General features: G+C 53.0%; 1 protein-coding gene across 5 annotated transcripts in view; it reads right to left on the bottom strand.

Annotated features, from left to right (window-relative positions):
• NTRK3 (neurotrophic receptor tyrosine kinase 3) overlaps positions 1-17636 on the bottom strand; it is a 325185-nt gene extending 307549 nt beyond the window's left edge. For 3 of the 5 annotated variants that reach the window (XM_037910851.2, XM_007060361.4, XM_027822791.3), the window contains exons 1-2: positions 13292-17636; positions 12653-12915 (exon numbers count right to left, since the gene is read on the bottom strand). In XM_037910851.2, coding sequence (XP_037766779.1) covers positions 12653-12900 — 248 coding nt within the window. In that variant the 5' untranslated portion in view covers positions 12901-12915; positions 13292-17636. Of the gene's footprint in view, positions 1-12652; positions 13244-13291 lie in introns of those variants that run through there. The other 2 variants (XM_043524704.1, XM_043524702.1) reach the window with 2 other exon arrangements.
• Positions 17637-17950: the final 314 nt, after the last annotated feature.

Here is a 17950-nt window from a genome sequence, read left to right as displayed (position 1 = left end):
CTGAACAGTCACCTCGGAGCAAAGGCCCTTCTTGTGGGTGACCCAGTGCAGAGCCGCACTGAGGCGAGTGACAGGAGAATCCGGCTCTGATCACTACAGGGGGGCTGGCTGGACGCAGTGTCTTTTGTCTGGGCACATCCATAAACCTGCCCTCCCCGCCTGGTTGGGTTACAGCCTCCCTGCCTCCCAGTGCAGGACTTGGGGGGTGCAGCAGAGGGAGTCCTGCCATGTCTCTGTTTATCACCACCCCTCCCCACGCCACAACCCACAACTGCTCTGCAGCTCCAGTCCGTCCATCCCGATTGCTGACACGCAGTCTTGTGCAGCGCGCTGCCCTCTGGTGGCTGAACTGCACTTTGACAAGGCAAAGCCGCCGGACTAAGGGAAGGAGGAGGATATGGGGAGCTGTTTGCTGGCTGGGGGTGTCCTGAGAGCTATCACAAGGCTGCAGCAGGGCTCCCCATGGACCGGGGGCTCCTTAGCGCACCCTCCTGAACACCAGCCCGGGATGAGAAAGGGACAGGCCCGCCCAGGAATTTCGCTGGGGTAAAGTCCCTCACGGGAGGCTCTCGGCACTTCACACCCTGAGTGCTTTCCAGGTAACGGACAAGGAAAGCCGGGTGCTAGGAGGCTGGGGAGCAGGGAGAGTGTCCAGTAGCTGGAATGGCCTGACCCAACCTCCCTCGCAGACCCGCGCTCCCAGATCTCAAGACCCTGTTCCTATCCGGGCTGGGAGCAGCTGCTGAGAGGCAGGTTAGATGGGAGGGCGGCCCGGGTGGGTTTCTGGCTAGCCAGCCATGGGGAGGCAGGAACCAGCAACAGAGCCAGGGATCAGGCTGGGGCACGTCAGGGACAGTGGAAGGGGCCAGCAGTTGGGATGGGGCCGAGGCTCTTGCTGAGGGAGGTGTCAGCAGCGAGGTGCTCTGGAGTGGGACCAGGAATACAGAGGCCATGGAGTGTATCCTCGGCCCCTGTGCAATTTCCTGAGGAGGAGGAAAGGAAGGTGGGCCTCAGGGCTCCAAGGGGCACCACAGAGTGAGGGCTAGTGTCCTGCCCTGGGTCAGACACTGGCTAGGAGAACAGGGTACAAAGGGAAGGAACAACTGGACAGTTCCCAGAAAAGTCAATTGATGCCAGGGCTGGTGCTGGTCAGTATAGTTAGTAGTGACTGGGACAGAGCATGAATAAGGAGGTGCTGATGGCACAAAATCATTTAGTGAGTCAAGGACAGGGAGGCACCAAGCTAAACCAGCTACTGGGCAAGTGACTCTTGGCATCAGCGAGTCCAGGGGGACGCACAATGGAAGGAGCAATTTAAACTCCTCAAACTCCTCGGACCTCATCCTGAGTTCACTGTATCCTCTCTGGCACAAAAATCCTGGCTTCACTGTCAAGAGAGAGCCGCGAAGACACCGGCTCAATGTTCAGCGGTGACACAGCTGTCTAAGGCCCTGCCTATAGCAGGGCGTCTGTCATGCATGGCTGTAGCTACCCCAGTGCAAAGCCCTAGTGCAGATGCACTACCCTGGTGTAAGAAGGGGCTCAGGGGAGTGCACTACTGCAAGCTCCGTTGTGCACCAGTGCCGAACGCCTGCTGGTTTACACTGATGGCGCCACATCCGTGCAGTTACCACAACGCATCCACCCCGTACCTAGACAAGCCCTAGGAGGCGGGGCTCTGCTGAGATGGGGATAGAGACTATCCCTATCGAAACCAAGGACACAGCCACACTCTGAACACTGGGCTGGAGGGATCACCGCACCTCCAAAGAGAGTGAAAGGAAGAACAAAGGTAATTGGAAATTAGGAGGGGGCTCCAGAAGAAGGCGAGATGAGAGAGGCAAGGGCCTGATTCTGGCCCCTACTCTGTCTCCCTTACACCACTCCTGCTGTGTAAAGGGGCCGAAACGGACCCCTGGGGAATTCCCCAAGTGCAGGAGCATCTTAGGGCAGATATACACAGCCATCCCCCCATCCCTTTTCCCCTCCAGAGCAGGGGAGTGGAAGGAGCACTCTGCCCTCTGGCTGTCCTGGACCATGAGGCAGCCCACAGACAGCTATGGGAAGGCTGCCCTTAACTATAGCAGCCTCTGAACTGCTCTAACTTACAACAGGGGCCAAGCTGAGCCCCAAATTAGCCCAACATGTGGGTGGCACAAAGTTGGCATAAAGCCACCTTTGCTCCCTCTCCCTGGACCATACTGACTGTTCTGTGCCTCCTGAGTGGTGTGGCCCAGAGCCTGGCACTTGGACTCTTTCGTCTGGAATGATGAAGAGAGAGAAAAGCAAGGGGAGAGGGATACACAGCAACCCAGAGACGGCCAGTCTGGCTCCTCTCTACCCAGACCCATAGCACAAGAACAAGGGACAATAAGTGAAATATAAAAGATTCAAATTTCCCACAGATGGAGGGAAACACTTTTAGAGAACATGAAATGAACCCACAGAACTCCCTGAAGCAGCATGTTCCCAAGGCTAAAAGCCACTGAAGAGCACCTGACGATCCCTCACGCAGAGGCAAATGACAAGCACTATTAACCTGCAGATTGCAGGGCATCACCAGGTCAGACACTGTGGTCAGGAAGACATTGTGCTTAGTATTGGACTGTGGCCCCAGGGGCCTTGGTTTCTTCATTTAACTTCTTCTCAGTGATCAGGGGGCAGCGAAACGCAGCTGCAGGCTACCTACAGGGAGGGACACAGGCATTCATACGCAGCATCCAGTTCTGGCCACCAGTCATGACAGCACCAGTGGCTAACAGGCTGCTGGTCAGTTGGGCTGGGGCAGTTGGGACATTCTTAGAATCCCAGAAGCTGAAGCACAGCTGACCAGATGGGGTGCCCAAAAGGGGTGCCTGATGTGATGGTTGGCGGTGTTTCTGCCTATGAAAGAGCCAGAGTTGGGCGCACAACGCTTCTCTGGCCAGCAGAGATGCCCGGGGACTCTTCAAAGGAACAAGAGGACTCAGACTTTGTCTACGTTAGGGGCTTTGCCCTGGCATTGCATCAGTGCAAAGTCCCAGTGTAGATGCCCTGCACTGGTGTGAGACGGGGCTTGAATCAGGGTGACTTGCTCTGGCTTCAAGTGAGCCACACCCACAAGCCCTGCTTTGTACCCACACAAGCCTCTACACTGGGGATTCACCACAGGGCAAAAGTCCCTAACATAAACAACGCATCGTCTTCAGGAAAACAACCCCCGCAAAGCACGCACAAGCTCTGTGCTCACAAGGGCAGGCGAGCGGGACAACTCCACGGAGAACTGGGCTGGACCCATCTCAATGCATCCAGCGCTCCCTGCACTGGGGGAGGCTCACAATTTGGCTTCTCTGAGAGAGCAGCAAAAGGGGCCCCTCCCCTTTCCCCCATCTCCATCCTGGCTGGCAGCTCACAACAGCTCCTGTGCCCAAGCTCCTCCCCATGCGATGGGGCTCCTTGCAAGGCATGGCCTGTGTCTGGATCTTCCCAACTCCCTCTCACCCAGCGGCCAAGAAGGGTCGTACTCCTCTGCCACTTCTGTGACAGATTCACCAGCTCTCAGAGGAGGCCCGTGGTTCTCAGCCACCCAGAGACCTGTGGGGAATCTGGGACTACACTGAAGGTGGTCCCTGGGAATGAGGTTCACTGGGCTGGTTTGTACAGTATCTCTATTCCAGTGGGGGGCAAAGACTGGGGAGATATTACGTGCAACCCATCGATCCCTTTCCCTTCTACAGTCCGATCAATGCCATGAAAAGCCAGCGCAGTCACTATAGCCCTTTAGCCATCTCCTGTCTGCAGAGGAAATAATCTCAATGCGGCTTGGCCCAGAAGGCAGCCTATCATTCCAGTGGGACCTCGCTGGGCAGGCTAGTTGGGTTGGAGGAGGGGTTGGCTGCTGGGGTTGCGGCCTCCTGCTCTGAGAAGAAGCATTTGGGCAGGAGGGAGGCAGGCCAGGTGCACTGACCGCGCTCTGAGGCCTGGCCCGGCAAGAGGTGCTCAGGGATAGACTGTGGCACTGGAAATGAAGGGACAGAGGCATCAGCTCAGTGGTTCTGGCTGAAGAAGCCAGGCGGAATCCTCTTTCTGAAACAAGTCTGCTCAGTAGCTGTTGGTTGGCCAGTGTCCACAGCGCTGCGCTAAGCACATAACCTGCCACGGTCTCCAAGCCTTGCAGGGAGGCGGATTCTCAGGCCAAATGGAGACCTGGCACAGGCAGATACAACTCCACTGAAGTCAGCAGAGCCGCAGCCTCTTACAACCGGTCTCTAGCTGGCCCTTGGGCTGTGTTCTCTGCACAGCGTTAGCTGAGTGACGCTTGGCGCTTCCATTCCCTTTCCCTGGAAAGGCAGCTGTGAGTCAGCCGTGTCCCTGTATAACCAGAGTGACAGCAGATGCTCTGGAGGGTCCAAAGATCACGACAGGCACAAAGGTGACTCCTTCGAGGAGTGCTAAGCGGGGAGGGGAGTTATCCATGCAAAGCAGGGACGCTGAGCCGCGCCCTGGGAAATTAAACCACACAGGCACTGGCTGCAGCCAACTGTAAGGATAGCACAGGGGCAGGAAAATGAGTTCAAGGGTGTGTCTATACAAAGACATTGCGTGTTTAACCACACCAGAGTACTTAAAGCATTACAGCCCCTGCTACTGTACAGTTTGACAATGCTTTTACCAGGCCAGCTTACCCCTGTATGGGAAGGGGAATAAGGCACCTTTACACTGGTATAACTGTGTCCACACTAGAGGTGGTACTGATTTAACTACTTCAGTAGGAAAATCACTGCCCTAACGGACAGTTAAACCAGACACGCTGGGAGAGTGGGTTTGAGCTGCATGAAGGGCCTGTAACAATCCCCACCACTGCACCCAGCAGGAGCAACAGAGAGGAGAGGCTCCAGACACCAGCCCCAAAGGGCATCTGGCGGTACTCTGCTTGGAAGCAGCCCCTGCAAAATGAAGGCCAGGGACAGGCAGAGCTGAAAGATTCAGGAGCTCAGCTCCCCCAGATCAGGATCTTTCCAGATTATCCAAACAGCTCAACTGCCTTCATTTCTACAGCCCTTTGCAGTCTCAATCCAGCTTCTCTCACGGACCACGTCTCTCTCAACTCCTGCCTCTTCCACAGAACTTCCCTGCTCTTGTTGAGAGTGCCTTCTCTGCAGCCCCTGCCACCTGGAACAGCCTTCCCTGCCTCTCTCCACCCTACTGACTCCCCATCCAGCTCCATGTCTCAACCCAAAACATCTTCACACCCTGGGATGTGTATTTCCCTCTCCCGTCACAGTCTCTCGCTGCACCCGCCTCTCACTTGGCAATGTGCTTTGGGATAAGCGCTCTGCATAAACAAACACTGTGCAAAACAAAGATGGATTGAATTACAGACCTTTGTAATGATCTTACTAGCAGCCAAAACCTAAGGGACCAGAATCCTGGAGAAAAAGACAGACCAGAGGCGCTGATAACATAGGGGCATATAATCTCTGGGGACACAACATCCTCTCCCAGCTGATAGCACAAGTAGAATGAGTTGGGTGACTCTCATCCTAGTGGATATTTGTCCACATCATGAATCCACCCCATAATCTGGCGTCATTTGCAGTCTCAGCTCGGGAGACCCCCAGGGCTGGAACAGCAAAGGAGGAGGCCAGGGCGGAGAGTGCTGCTGGTCAGGACAGAGGAGTATCAGAAGGGCTGCGGGGAGGGGGAAGCTGGCACAGCTCCTACTCTATCTACAATCCCCCTATCCCTGCGATATCTGACAGCTGCCTCCGTTCTGGCTGGTCCTAGCCAATTCTCATAAACACCACGTTCACACATGCATCTCATAAAGGGCTGACGGTCACGGCTGAGATTCCTGGGCATGGAGGAGGAAAGTGGTTGTATGTCCAACCAGCGGCCTCACGAGTCATTTCGCCTGGACAGCTCATGGCTGAAATGTACATAAAGAAGCTTCATGGAAGATACAGAGGCCACCTAAACCTCTTCTGGCATCAGCACAGTCTGGATCCCCACTAGGACATGGTAAAAGTCCCTGCAGTACAGTGAGGGGTGACTTGTATGGATCCCCCTGGTATCTGTACCCCATTGTCTCTAGCAGGACAGTTCACTTAATTACTCGTTGGAAGGTTCCCCAGCAACCCCTCCCATCATTCTAGGCCGACACGAACTCACGAACTCCAGCCTCCTTCCATTCCTGCCAGAAGGGCCCACATCAGGCAGGAGGTGTAACATGCGGGCACCACTGGAAGAGATTCCTCACTGCTCCATACATCAGGCGGTACGGGAAGGGTGTGCCAGAGCCATGTATCTGCTGCTTCTCCCGTTAGCAACCTACTACACCGAGGGCCTCTTCTCTCCCCTGTTTTCATGCGTGCAGATCTAACCGTGCCTGGCAAGTGAGCCAGTCTTCCCCCAGGCCGTGAGACCGCTGAGACCTGACCTGTCAGGTCCACTCCTCCAAGGCCCACGTATTAGAGAATTCAGCACATTCATGTTTAACTAGGTCTGGTTACACCAGACACTGCCTGTGATTTGGTGTGACCTCATTGCTTTGGCAAGGCACACTGGGCTGTCTGACCACTCTTCCTGTCCCCCAGGGGAACATAAGAGGCTCACCCCCTTCTAGGGGTGAAACAGGCTTCTCCATGGGGGACCCCCAAGAATAGGGTAACACAGATTCCGTCTCTCTAAGGATGTGAATTCTGCTCATCCTGCCATAGGCAGCTACCCAGTCATGGTGGGTAATGTTAAGGACACCTCCTGGCCCCTCACCTCCAAGCCCTCTACAGCGTGTGGTTCACAATGTAAAACACTGTTCCCCAGTCAGAGAAAGGAGCAAGGCAGCTGGCGGTTATGTACTAGGGACATGATCTCTGTGCTGGAGCAGGAGGACCCCACCTTGCGACAGGGAGCCCAGGAGTGATGCACACACCCCAGCACTGTATGGATGGAACGAGGCACTTTCACCTCTAGGTCACTGCTTCATACAGAGCCCACAATGGCAGCGGATGGGGAGCATGAACATGGCTGCTCGGTGGACTGAGTGAAAGGAGCTGGTGGGGTCGAGACCTGTTCCTAGCGGCCAAGCGGCCATGTCACACCTGGCCCCCTCTCCGGCAGTCTCAGCAGAGAGGTCGCGGATGCAATGAGCCAAGGAGACTGAACCGCCCACTCCTGTGGGTGAGGAAAGCTCATGTTCCCCAACCCATACCTGGCCTAGAGTGAAGCAGAGACCTCCTGTCTCCTGGCCTGGAGTGAAGCAGAGACCTCCTGCCTCCTGTCTCAGTCTGGCACCCCTCAGCAGCACTAACGTCACTAGGAAAATACATGAAGAACATCGGCCCAAGGAGCCACCCCCCTCGGGATGCTGAACCCCCTGCACGTGCTAGCTGCAAGCTAACCCAGCCATGGCTCACACGGGGCCCTCGCAGTCCACAGGCAGCCGCTCCATCAGGTGAGCCAAGGGCAGACACCGTACTGAGCTCTTCTCAGCTGGAAGGGGTTCTCGACAAATTTTGCAAGGCTTTTCCAAAAACAAGGACGAGCCACGGGTTCTCCCTGGGAACATGATGCTGGCTGGAGCTCAGCACCCTCCTGGTCCCTGGGAAGAAAGCACAGATAAGGCGAGCGCCTGACCTTACATGACTACAGCTAACAGGAAAGCTTGCGCAATTCCCCTGCGGCAGGAGGACGCTGAATGGCTCATGGTCAGAACCAGGTCCTCAGAGGCCCAGTCTCAAAGCCAGACGCATTGCCAGGGCACTCAGGGATGGGGGTAAGAGTCCTGCCTGCTCAACACAAGGGCACTGCCAGGGTTACTCGGGGCCTCAGGGGCCCGTGCCAGCCACACAATCCTCACTCATTCAAGCCAGGGCCAGGAATGCTCTGCCCTTCCCATGCTTCCCTGTTAACCCTTTCTGGTCTGGATTCTCATAAAGGTCTGCGAGTCACCCCTTTTCCAGCACGGGGTGGGAGAGTCCATCAATTACAGGAGGAGCCCCAGCACCCCAATGCAGCTCCAGCACTCCTCTCCTGAAAGCAGCTGGGAGATCACCCGCCCATCTCACAAGGCCAGGCCTTCCCACTAGCTCTGGGCCTTGCGCCCCCTGGCTGGTCCCCATCTGCAGCACACACCAGTAGCAGCAGCAGGGGCTTCACAGATCAAAACAAGAAATGTGACCATTCCGCTCTCCATGGAAGGAGAACGGGGGGGAGAGGGACAAAACCAATCTGAGAGCGGAACGTTAATTAATTGAGGCTTTTGTTCAATTTCTAAACAAGCTTTTAAATGGCAGCTTGAGTTACACCCGCTCTGATAATATTACAGAGAGGCGGCCCAGCCAAACTCAGAGCGACCCACTGGCAGCTCAGATTACCAGCATGCGGCTGCTTTTCCAGGAGCGCCTGGTGTTCAGGATCACAGGCTCGACGGGAGAGGTGGCCGTGGCTGATCGCTAGCCAAAGGGCTGCCTTCATGCACAGCTGCACTCACACCGCACGATCTCCCCCCACGCAGACAGCTGGGGGAATCTGCTACGGTGAACTGGCAAGTCGGCACGCAATTCGAACTCCAACCACTACGGCTCGACAGCCAGGCCATGACAGAGCGAGGCGCGGCTGCTCAAGCCTGCGCAAACTGAGCCCTCTGGGCTGATTTCAAGGTAAGGGAAGGAACGCCAGCATGGCTTGGGCTTGGGAACTGCCCAGAAGAGAGGAAGGTGGCGAAGAGCTTCTCAGCACTGGCAGGATCCGAAGATATGAGATGCCAGGGTCCAGATCCTGGCTGTTTGTAATTCCTCTGCCATTGATGGGGGAAAGGAGAGTGAATGCCCCAAACAGGCTCCAAAGAACTGGGCCCCAAATATAACAAACAAGGACACAAGGAGGGAGGGATAGCTCAGTGGTTTGAGCATTGGCCTGCTAAACCCAGGGTTGTGAGCTCAATCCTTGAGGGGGCCATTTAGGGATCTGGGGCTAAAAATTGGGGATTGGTCCTGCTTTGAGCAGGGGGTTGGACCAGGTGACCTCCTGAGGTCCCTTCCAACCCTGATTTTCTATAATTCTAAGGACACCTCGGCAGCTGGCAAGCTGTGATCACTACCCTGATTGGCTAAGAACTGCATCTACCCCATAACATATTACCCCTTTCCCCCACCTCGGCCCATTCTTCTGCCTCACGCCACTGTGATGTCATCTGTTAGACTCTCAGCTCTTGGGACAGGTCCCTGTTTCCTATCTGCTTGTGCAGCCCCTAGCACAAGGGGGCCCTGGCCTGGATGACCTCCACGATGTTACAGAACCAGAGCAAAATGCTTCCAGTGGCTTCATCCTGAGATGAGAATATTCCCTCCTTCAGTGGGATGTTTTTCTTTTGAAGACCAGTAGCAAAAGGGCTCCTGGCCTCTCCTGCTGGGCTTTGGAAATTAAAATAAAGATGAATGGAGTGTTCATCACCTAGGATCCTCCTCCTCCCATCCCCCGGCCCCTTCTATCTTTCCCAACCCTTCCCCTGATGAAAATGGCCTTGCATTTCCACAGTTCAATCCACCAGAGAGACCCTGTGAGCGTAACTTTACCAGCAGCCAGGTCTGTCGTTTGGCAACGGGGAAGGCACCACCCTCGGCCCTGTGGCCTTTCCAGAGAAAGAACATTTCAGCGGCAACACGCCCCACTCATGTTTTCAACAGCCACGCAAAGGGAAAGCCTTCACGGGAGTCTCTTGAAAGCTAGAGATGCCTTCCCAGACACCGGGCATTGCGCAGCGGGGACTGGAGAACAGGCCCAGAGACACAGGATCCATTACAGCGGAGCATGCCAGAGTTCCACTATCCACCTTGCCAACACAGCCCCCCACCCCTCTCCAGAGACTGATGGGAAGGGCAGGGGCTGCAAGCTAGCTACTTGCTTTCTTTTGTACACCATTCTCCACAAGGGGCTAGAGAGCTAAACGACCCCCAGCCCATCTCACTTGCGGCCCACTGAGGCAATTGCACACCACTAAGTCATTCTGGCTTACGAAAGAAAAGCCCCAATGGGCTTTTACACTAGGAAACAGGATGAAGCAGGATGACACAAAGGTGACATTCGGCATGAGGGAGAATCACACTCTTCTCTTTGGGGAAGGCAGTGGATTCGTTATTAGGGGGATTGGAAACGTGCCCATCACCCTAGCATCTGGGCACTGTAACTTCCTTGGCAACAACATAGTTTTGGCAGGCCAGGAGGGGGCTGAACTATAGCCCATATTTAAAATCTAGAGGTGGGGGAAGGGATGATCTTTGACCTTCTCTCCCCATGAACTGACCCAATCAGCCCTGTCTTAGCCTCCCTTTCTGTCGAGGGCGGAGTGAGCAGAGTATTCTTGCTAAACACGAGTTTCTGCCCTAGCTCCTTCAGGCCACGCACTCAGGTCCCTAAGGAATCCCACACAAATCGCAGGAGGAAACGACTTCTTAGGTGCCATCTAGCCCACCAGGTTGCCCCCTCCAAGTACAATGGCTAGTGCCAGCTGTAAGCATCCTGAACGCCTGGGTTTTCATCTCTTCCCTGGGGAGACTTTTTCACCGTGTCACAGATCTCACTGTCCAGACATCTTCCCTGATATTCAGCCTAAAATCCTGAATCACAGTAGTGGTGGTTATGGATTAGCCTCAATTCAGTTACCACCATTTCTTCCACAGCTACAGAAGTCCATTTAGGGAGGTGGGGAGCCAGGGAAGACATATTATTCTAGGTGGAACACAAACAGATTTACCCAGTCACCCTCTCATTATTCCTGTCCTGAAAAGATGCTCTTCTCCTGAAAACATCTGCTAATGGAGTTGAGAGGTTTGGGGCTGGGTTTTAGGATTTTTGTTTGGGTTGGGTTTTTGGTTGACTCCAGCATTTTCCAATTTCAAAGCAGTAAAGACATTTTCTAGACACAAGGGTTCACGTTGTAGTGTCTCTTCCCGCAGTTCCGAATTGTGCATATACACACACACAAACACACACACAAACACGTACTAAGTAATAGCCACACAAGCTGCCTCTGAGCCACAGTACAGTAAACAATTTGCTAGTTCTCTCCCCTCTTACAGCCTGCTTGATGCTACCAACAAAGGGTTACGAGAAAAACACAACAAACGGCAAGCACAGTAATAAACACAAGTTTCTCCCACTTTCCTAGTGTTATCTGGATGGCTCTAGCATCCACAGCAATACTCCGGCACAGGGTAAATATGGGCCATTTGGCACGCAAACATTACATTAGGTTCATATTTACTTTCCCTGATCCCTTTAGTTTCTGGAGAGCAGATTTGCTGGAAAGGGAAAGCCATAGCATGGGAATAGGTCAGCGTTCCTCACTAGACCTGGACGTGGGGAGAACTGCTTGGGCATTCATTACATTAAACCCGTTAACAGCAATGGGTCTGTGTTAGCCCAGTCCTCTTTATCCGGTAAAGGTGCCTCGCAATGCTCTTACGGAGGGTATCACAATTATTCCATAGCGGTGCTACAATTGCACTGTGACCAAATAGCACAGCCTCGGGAAACGAGCCATCAAAGAGCACCCTTCGAACAAGCTATTTCACAATGGAGGTGGGAAATAAATAAATAACCGGCAATTACTCATTCCCAACCTTGCTGCATTTAACTGCCAGGATAAAGCATTCCACCTCATTTCTGCCCAACTTCCCACAGGCAACTTACTCATGGGGCTACATTTCCCTAAATGCTCACATTTCAATTAGTATTAGAATAATGAAATGCCTTGCAGTTCACCTCCCCGAAAATGTACTGAACGCTGAAGAGCAGAGATTGCAGAAGATGAGGGATTTTTTAAGCACACACATAACATAGCACGGGGGAAGGGTGGGGGGGAGGAATCCAGTCCTTTCCCTACTCTACGCTGATGAGATTTGCATGGGCTTTTGCTACCAGCCTCTCCAAACAAGGATAATGCAACTTCCAGTTGATTTTCCAGATAAACAAGCATGCAAACAAACGCAAAGTGCTCAACTACAAATATCTGCCTCCTACACATACCCCCGCTACCTTGAGATCAAAATACACAAATCCCAGCTCAGCATCCGAGTGGGGCTGGGAAATTGTAACAACTTGAGGGGCATCTCACTCTCTCTCTCTTAAAAAGGAGAAACTGCAGATTCCCAGATACACGCAGCCAGGGCACAGGAGGGTGGGTTTGCCGGGGGGGGAATAACAAATGACAGTTTAATCGGATCCGAAGTCTCTAAGGGAGCAGGCGGCTTAGAACTTGCTTTAGGTGCCCAGTTTGTGTGTGTGTGTGTGTGTGTTTCATCTCTCTGCTAACACAAATGGTGAAAAGAAGGGGTCGCTTTACAGCTCCTCTGCCCGCCGCCCGCCCCTGCTAAGCCATTTCGTCTCATTTACTTTACCCCACTTAAACGTGAGCCAAACTGTTGCTGTTTCAGTGGGGGCAGAAAATTAGATTCGCGTCCTCTGCACGCACCCGAGGCATAACTGGTCTGAGGCAGGCAGGGAATAACCATCATCCACAGCAATGCTGAGGGCACCTGAAATCCACAAGCCGGTTTCTCCCCTTAAACACAGACAGACACACACACACACACACACACACACCCTGTGTCTCGGGCAGCAGAAGAGGAAAGGGCACCCACTGGGGTGGGGGTGGGGGGAATAGCTGACTTACATTGAAGTGATGTTCCTTGAGATGTCAGTGATGTTGATGCTGGTGTTCCCATTGCTGGTGCCTGAATCCTGCCCTTCCAAGAGAGGGAAGAGGTTCCCATCATCCGGCTTCTTGCAATTGATGTCTGTCTTGCTGCAAAGGCAATTCGCAGGGCAAGCCAGCCCCGAAAGCAGATAGTCTCCCCAAATGCTCCAGAACAAAAATACCCTCCAGAAACTGCACTTGGTAGGGCAAAGAGAGACATCCATCTCCGACTGCTGCTTCTACAAAAGAGGAGGAGGAGGAGGAGGAGGAAAGGGGGATGGGGGGAGAAGGGGAAGGAAACAAAGACAGAGGGAGGAAAAAAACTCAAACGATCAGATGCAAAAATCCTCCAGCAGATGAAATCATGCTGGCAGCTGGCTAGGAGAAGCTGTAATTCCCCCTACAGTAGCGGTCTGAAATGCATAGTGCCTTGTTGATTGCAGGCTGGCTCTCGGTATCAGGCGCTCTCTCGCTCTCTCGGAGAGACTTCTGAGGATTGCAATAGAAGATGGGGAGGCAGCACGCGCACACACACACACACACACACGCACATGCACACAAATGGTGCTAAAGTCACCAAGTCCCACCTACTGGGCAGAATTAAAATTGACACACCTGCAAAAAAACCCACACAGAGGCAAGAAGAGAGGATCAGGAGAGGAGGGTGCACCCTCTCCATCCCCTCCCCCACGCTGGCTGGATCTGCTGCAGCAGGAGATGCGTGCAAAAATATATACGTATCCGTAGAGCTAGATTGCACAAGTGCCTGCAAAGAAATCCCGTCTCGGCGTGTTTCCCTCTCTGCAATAAAAAGGATCCCTACCCCCCACCCCCTTCCACTTAAAAGAAGAGGCTGGGATCAAAGCTGAGGACTGGAGAGGAGGAAAGGCATCCCGGCTGGAAGAGGGAAAGTTCCAGTTGGGATTGCAATTGAGAAGAGGGGGAGGGGAGATTGTCTTCCGCTGCTTTTACTTTCTTTTTCTCCTTTTTATTTTATTTTATTTTTTTCGCTGCAATCCGGACAGCCCGCCGGAAAGACACGCACTGAAACCGAGGAGCCTGGCCCCGCCGCGGATTCCGGGTTAGGCGTTTCTTTGCTCAGGATCCCGGGGAGATAACAGGCAGCTCCCAGGGGTGGGTGTAAAATAGATTGGAGAGCGCCCAAGAAGCACTTTCGAGAAAATGCACCCCCGCCAAAATAGAGGCGGCTGGGAACAATGCAACGGGGACCCAGTGGATCGTCTGGAACTGCCGGGCGAGCTGCAAGGCAAGGGGGGGGGGGGGGAGATCTCTTTCGCTCCCTTGCACCAGCAGATTCTGCCATCACACACACACACACACACACCCGAAGAAGAATGAAGTGTTGGAAAGGCTGGCTTGAGAGCGCCGAAATGGCACCAGGAGAGCCGCGTGTGAGAGCTGAGCAGCAGAGCGAATTAAGATGCATGGTGCATTTTTGGCAAGCGCAAACCCAAGCGGATCCGGGGGCTGCTTAATTTGCTCTGCTTTTCTACAGCGCTTTTTTACGTGCTTTTTTTTTTTTTAGTTTCTTGTTTCTGCTCCTCCGCACAGAGAACACGATGATGATAAAGGAGCCGAGCGGCAGGCGGGTGGTGGGGAAGGGGAGAGGAATTACAGGTGAATCACTCCAGCTATCTCAGGCGGGTCGCTGCCAGGGAGAGGGACTCGCTGCTTAGTCCTGGGGAGTGGGGGGGAAACACTGGAAGTCTTGGCTGTTTACTGAATCAAAGCAGCGCGATCGGGGAGGGAGACAGCTTAGCAGCAGGCAGATAAACGCACCGAAGCTACATGCACTCAAACCAGGCCAGCAGGAAGAGCAAGGGGGAGAGAGAGGCTGCAGCTTGACCTGTATCTTTCACGAAGGATTCCCAGCAATTCGTGCAAGCCACACAAGGGGGCTGGGGTTGCCATTCAAAGCCCAGAGTTAATACAGCATATCAGCGATGCAGTTGAAGTGGGGCTGTCAGCTGGAATCAAACTTCAATAGCATCCCTGTTATTACTTAGCGCCTAGAGGCCCAGTCGCGCACCGTGCTAGGCGCTGGACACTCTTGAGGCATTTGTTTGTTGTCCTAGACTGGACAAAAAGATCTAGTAAATAGCTTAGAGGGAAGGATCCTACCGGGTTCTGCAGATGGACTAGATGGGACCTAACGGGGCTTTCCCATCTCTACGGCCTGTGATCAGGGGTAGTTGTACTGGTGTTCATTTGCTGTAATGTCTTCGTGAGTGGGAGGAAGGATGGTCCCGTAGCTAAGGCTGATAATTGGGAGAACTGAGCTCTTCCTCTGTCCCCGACCCTCTGTGTGGCCTGGAGCAAGATACTCAAGCCAAAATGTTCAGACTTGGGTACCTAAAGATTAGGGTGACCAGAGAGTAGGTGAAAAATCGGGACGGGGGTGTGGGGTAATTGGCACCTATATAAGAAAAAGCCCCAAATATTGGGACTGTCCCTATAAAATCGGGACATCTGGCCACCCTACTAAAGATAGACTCCTAAATCCATAGTTAGGCAGCTAAATAAAAGTGACCCGATTCTCACTGGCTTCAGTGGGCGCTGTCAGGACTCAACACCACTGAAAATCAGGTCCCATATTTCAGTCCCTCAGTACATATTGAGGTGCCTAACTTCAGGCACCCAGGATTGAAAGTTTTGCTCAGACTCCCTCCGTGCCTCAGTTTCCCCATCTGTAAAAGAAGATAATGATCATGACTCACCTCAGGGAAGCGGGAGGGTTTGTTCATTCCTGTTCAGGAAAAGCTTTGAGATCCAGATATTGAAGAGGCTAGAGATCGGCAACGTCATTTTATTATTCGTTACATCTGTCAATATATTTAAGGAGAGCCACTCCTCTTTTCCTCCCAGCCTCTGGAATGCAGCTTCTCATGCTTCTTGTTATGTATCTGTTGCGTGCTGACAGCATGCTTGGCGCTGCATGGAAAAAATCATCTCTCTGCCCTAAACAAACAGCAGGCTCCCGTGCAGACACACAGCTGTGCTGGGGGACCAGAAGGGTGGGTTCCATCAAACAGTGGAGTGGCAGGTCTGCGTGTTTTGTTACCCAATATATAACAACCCTTCTTTGGGTGGCAGATTAGCACCAAGGGGGTTTCCTTCTACTGGACCCTGTCATGAGGTCAGCCGCCTGCGTTTGTGATATCACAGTGTGTTGCCATGGAAATGACTTTAATGTCACCAGCCTGGCAAGAGGACATCACTGCAGGATCTAGCAGGAGGAGATGGCAAATCCCTTTGTTTGAGGGCAGATCTCTTGGATAGTTATGCCAAACAGAACAAGAGCAGCATCTGGAGGCTACCCACCTGTTGCCACCTGCACTTTCAGAGCAATAGATTCGCAGATCCCACCGGTGCTCTGTATTCCAAGGAGCTGTGATCTTGCTTAGCATTTGGGTGTGACTCATGCACGAGCATCTCGCCCCATGGTGGCAGACCCGCTTTAAAGAGAAACATTGTGGTTTTAACACCCTCAGTCCCTGTTTAAATTCTCCTCCGCACATTCTGGGAGCAGAGAGAGAGATACTTGGATTTAGAACAAATAAGAAACCTCCAAAGACCCTTTGGAGAGCTGCTTGGGAACAAGAGGGGATATAGCAGAATAAGCTTAATTATGACAGCAAAATGGGATTGAGGAGGGGATCTATTAGTTATATGCTGGGCTGGAGACACGAGAAGCCAAGAAGCAGGGCTGCCTGGCATCTGGGGCGGACAGGAGGAGAGGCGAAGCGTCTGTCACAAAAGGATGACCAGAAAAGGAGGGGACAGGCATGTCACTCAGCTTAGCAAGTGCAGAGGAGCAGTCAGACCTGGGAAGTAGCTAGTATTCCCCAGAGCTGCGCTGCTCCAAGAGCGGGCACATGCATGGGGTTAACGGGCATAGGGACCTCTATGTCTGGGTCTACAGTTACAGGGCCAAGTCCTGACCTTTTTACCCAGGCAAAATTCTCATGGGTATTTTCGCTGAGGAAGGAGGGAGTCAAAGCTGAGTAAGGGATTCAGGGCTGGGCTCGTATGTGTTAGCTAGTGGGCTTGATTCATGGCTGGGCCCATGGGGGCTCCAGTGTACGCTCCTTGTGCCCATGTGTGTAGCTGCACCAGAGGCGAGATTCACCCCTACAGGAGGGCAAGTAGTGTCCAGCCAAGGGCGGAGCCCCACTAGAATCCCACCAAATCGACCCAGGGAGCACCTCTGCCAGGGGCCTTCCTTGGCTCTGTCCCCTCCCCTAGCTGCCCTCACCCCGTTTTAGGGCTGCACCAGATGGTTCTGGGCACAACAGGTATGAGGGCCGCTTGCACTCTTGTGCCTCCTCTACTCCTGAGAGGGCTCCCCTGCAGCTGGGGCCTTCAAGCAGAAGCGAATCTATCCCAATGTTTGCACAGTATTTTGAAAACACGGGGCCAGATTTTATTGTATGCACAAGTCCCCTGGGCATTCGCAGTGATTGTGCATGCAAAGTCCAATTAGATGTCTGGGTGACCATTTGCTCAGCTACTTCAGTGATGGAGAGCTCATATAAGCACCTGGACAGATAGACACACATGGGCGCTACGGTCATGCAAATAATAATATAGGTTTAACCACTGCCCTTCATTTAATATAACCATTGGGGCAGTTAAGCGTACATCATCGCCCAAAGTAATGGCATACGTGAATGAGATCAGGAATTTACAGTGTGGGCAGAGGGATTTTGCTCAGTATTATTTTAACCAAGGGTTGATGTGGTGAGGAAGAAGCAGGACAGAGACAGACACAGCCTGGAAGTGTGATGTGGCCCTGGGAGAAGCCTAGAGAGAGATTTAGGGTGGAGGTGCCAGCTAAAAGAACCTTGGACCTGTGAGCAAGGACATTGCCTCCCATTATTTGATTCCTCCTGTGTTCAGAGAAACGGGACTTTGTATATTCTTGGTAAATAAAAAAGATTGCATCAAAGAAGTGCCTCATCGGTGTCTCCTTCAGTGGAAACAACCCCAGGGTCCCAAACTCTGACTGGCTGCTTGGGTCACAAGGGGTAACAAAAGAATAACCATGTAATTACCACGGCTGATTGTGCAATCGCAGGAATTCGATAGCCAAGTCATGCCGGTGCATTTTTCACAGATCATTTTAAAACCTGGGCCATAAAGTGCTGCAGAGGAGCTCTGTGCTATTATTGTGGCATGTAGTGCTGCAAGTGTAAATAATACTAATTCTTAGCTCTGACAGAGTTTCCCATTTTGAGGCATTGCACGAACATT

The sequence above is a fragment of the Chelonia mydas genome, chromosome 10 (genome assembly GCF_015237465.2).
Source record: "Chelonia mydas isolate rCheMyd1 chromosome 10, rCheMyd1.pri.v2, whole genome shotgun sequence".
NCBI classification, from domain to species: domain Eukaryota; kingdom Metazoa; phylum Chordata; order Testudines; family Cheloniidae; genus Chelonia; species Chelonia mydas.
This window is presented reverse-complemented; position numbering and strand designations above follow the sequence as displayed.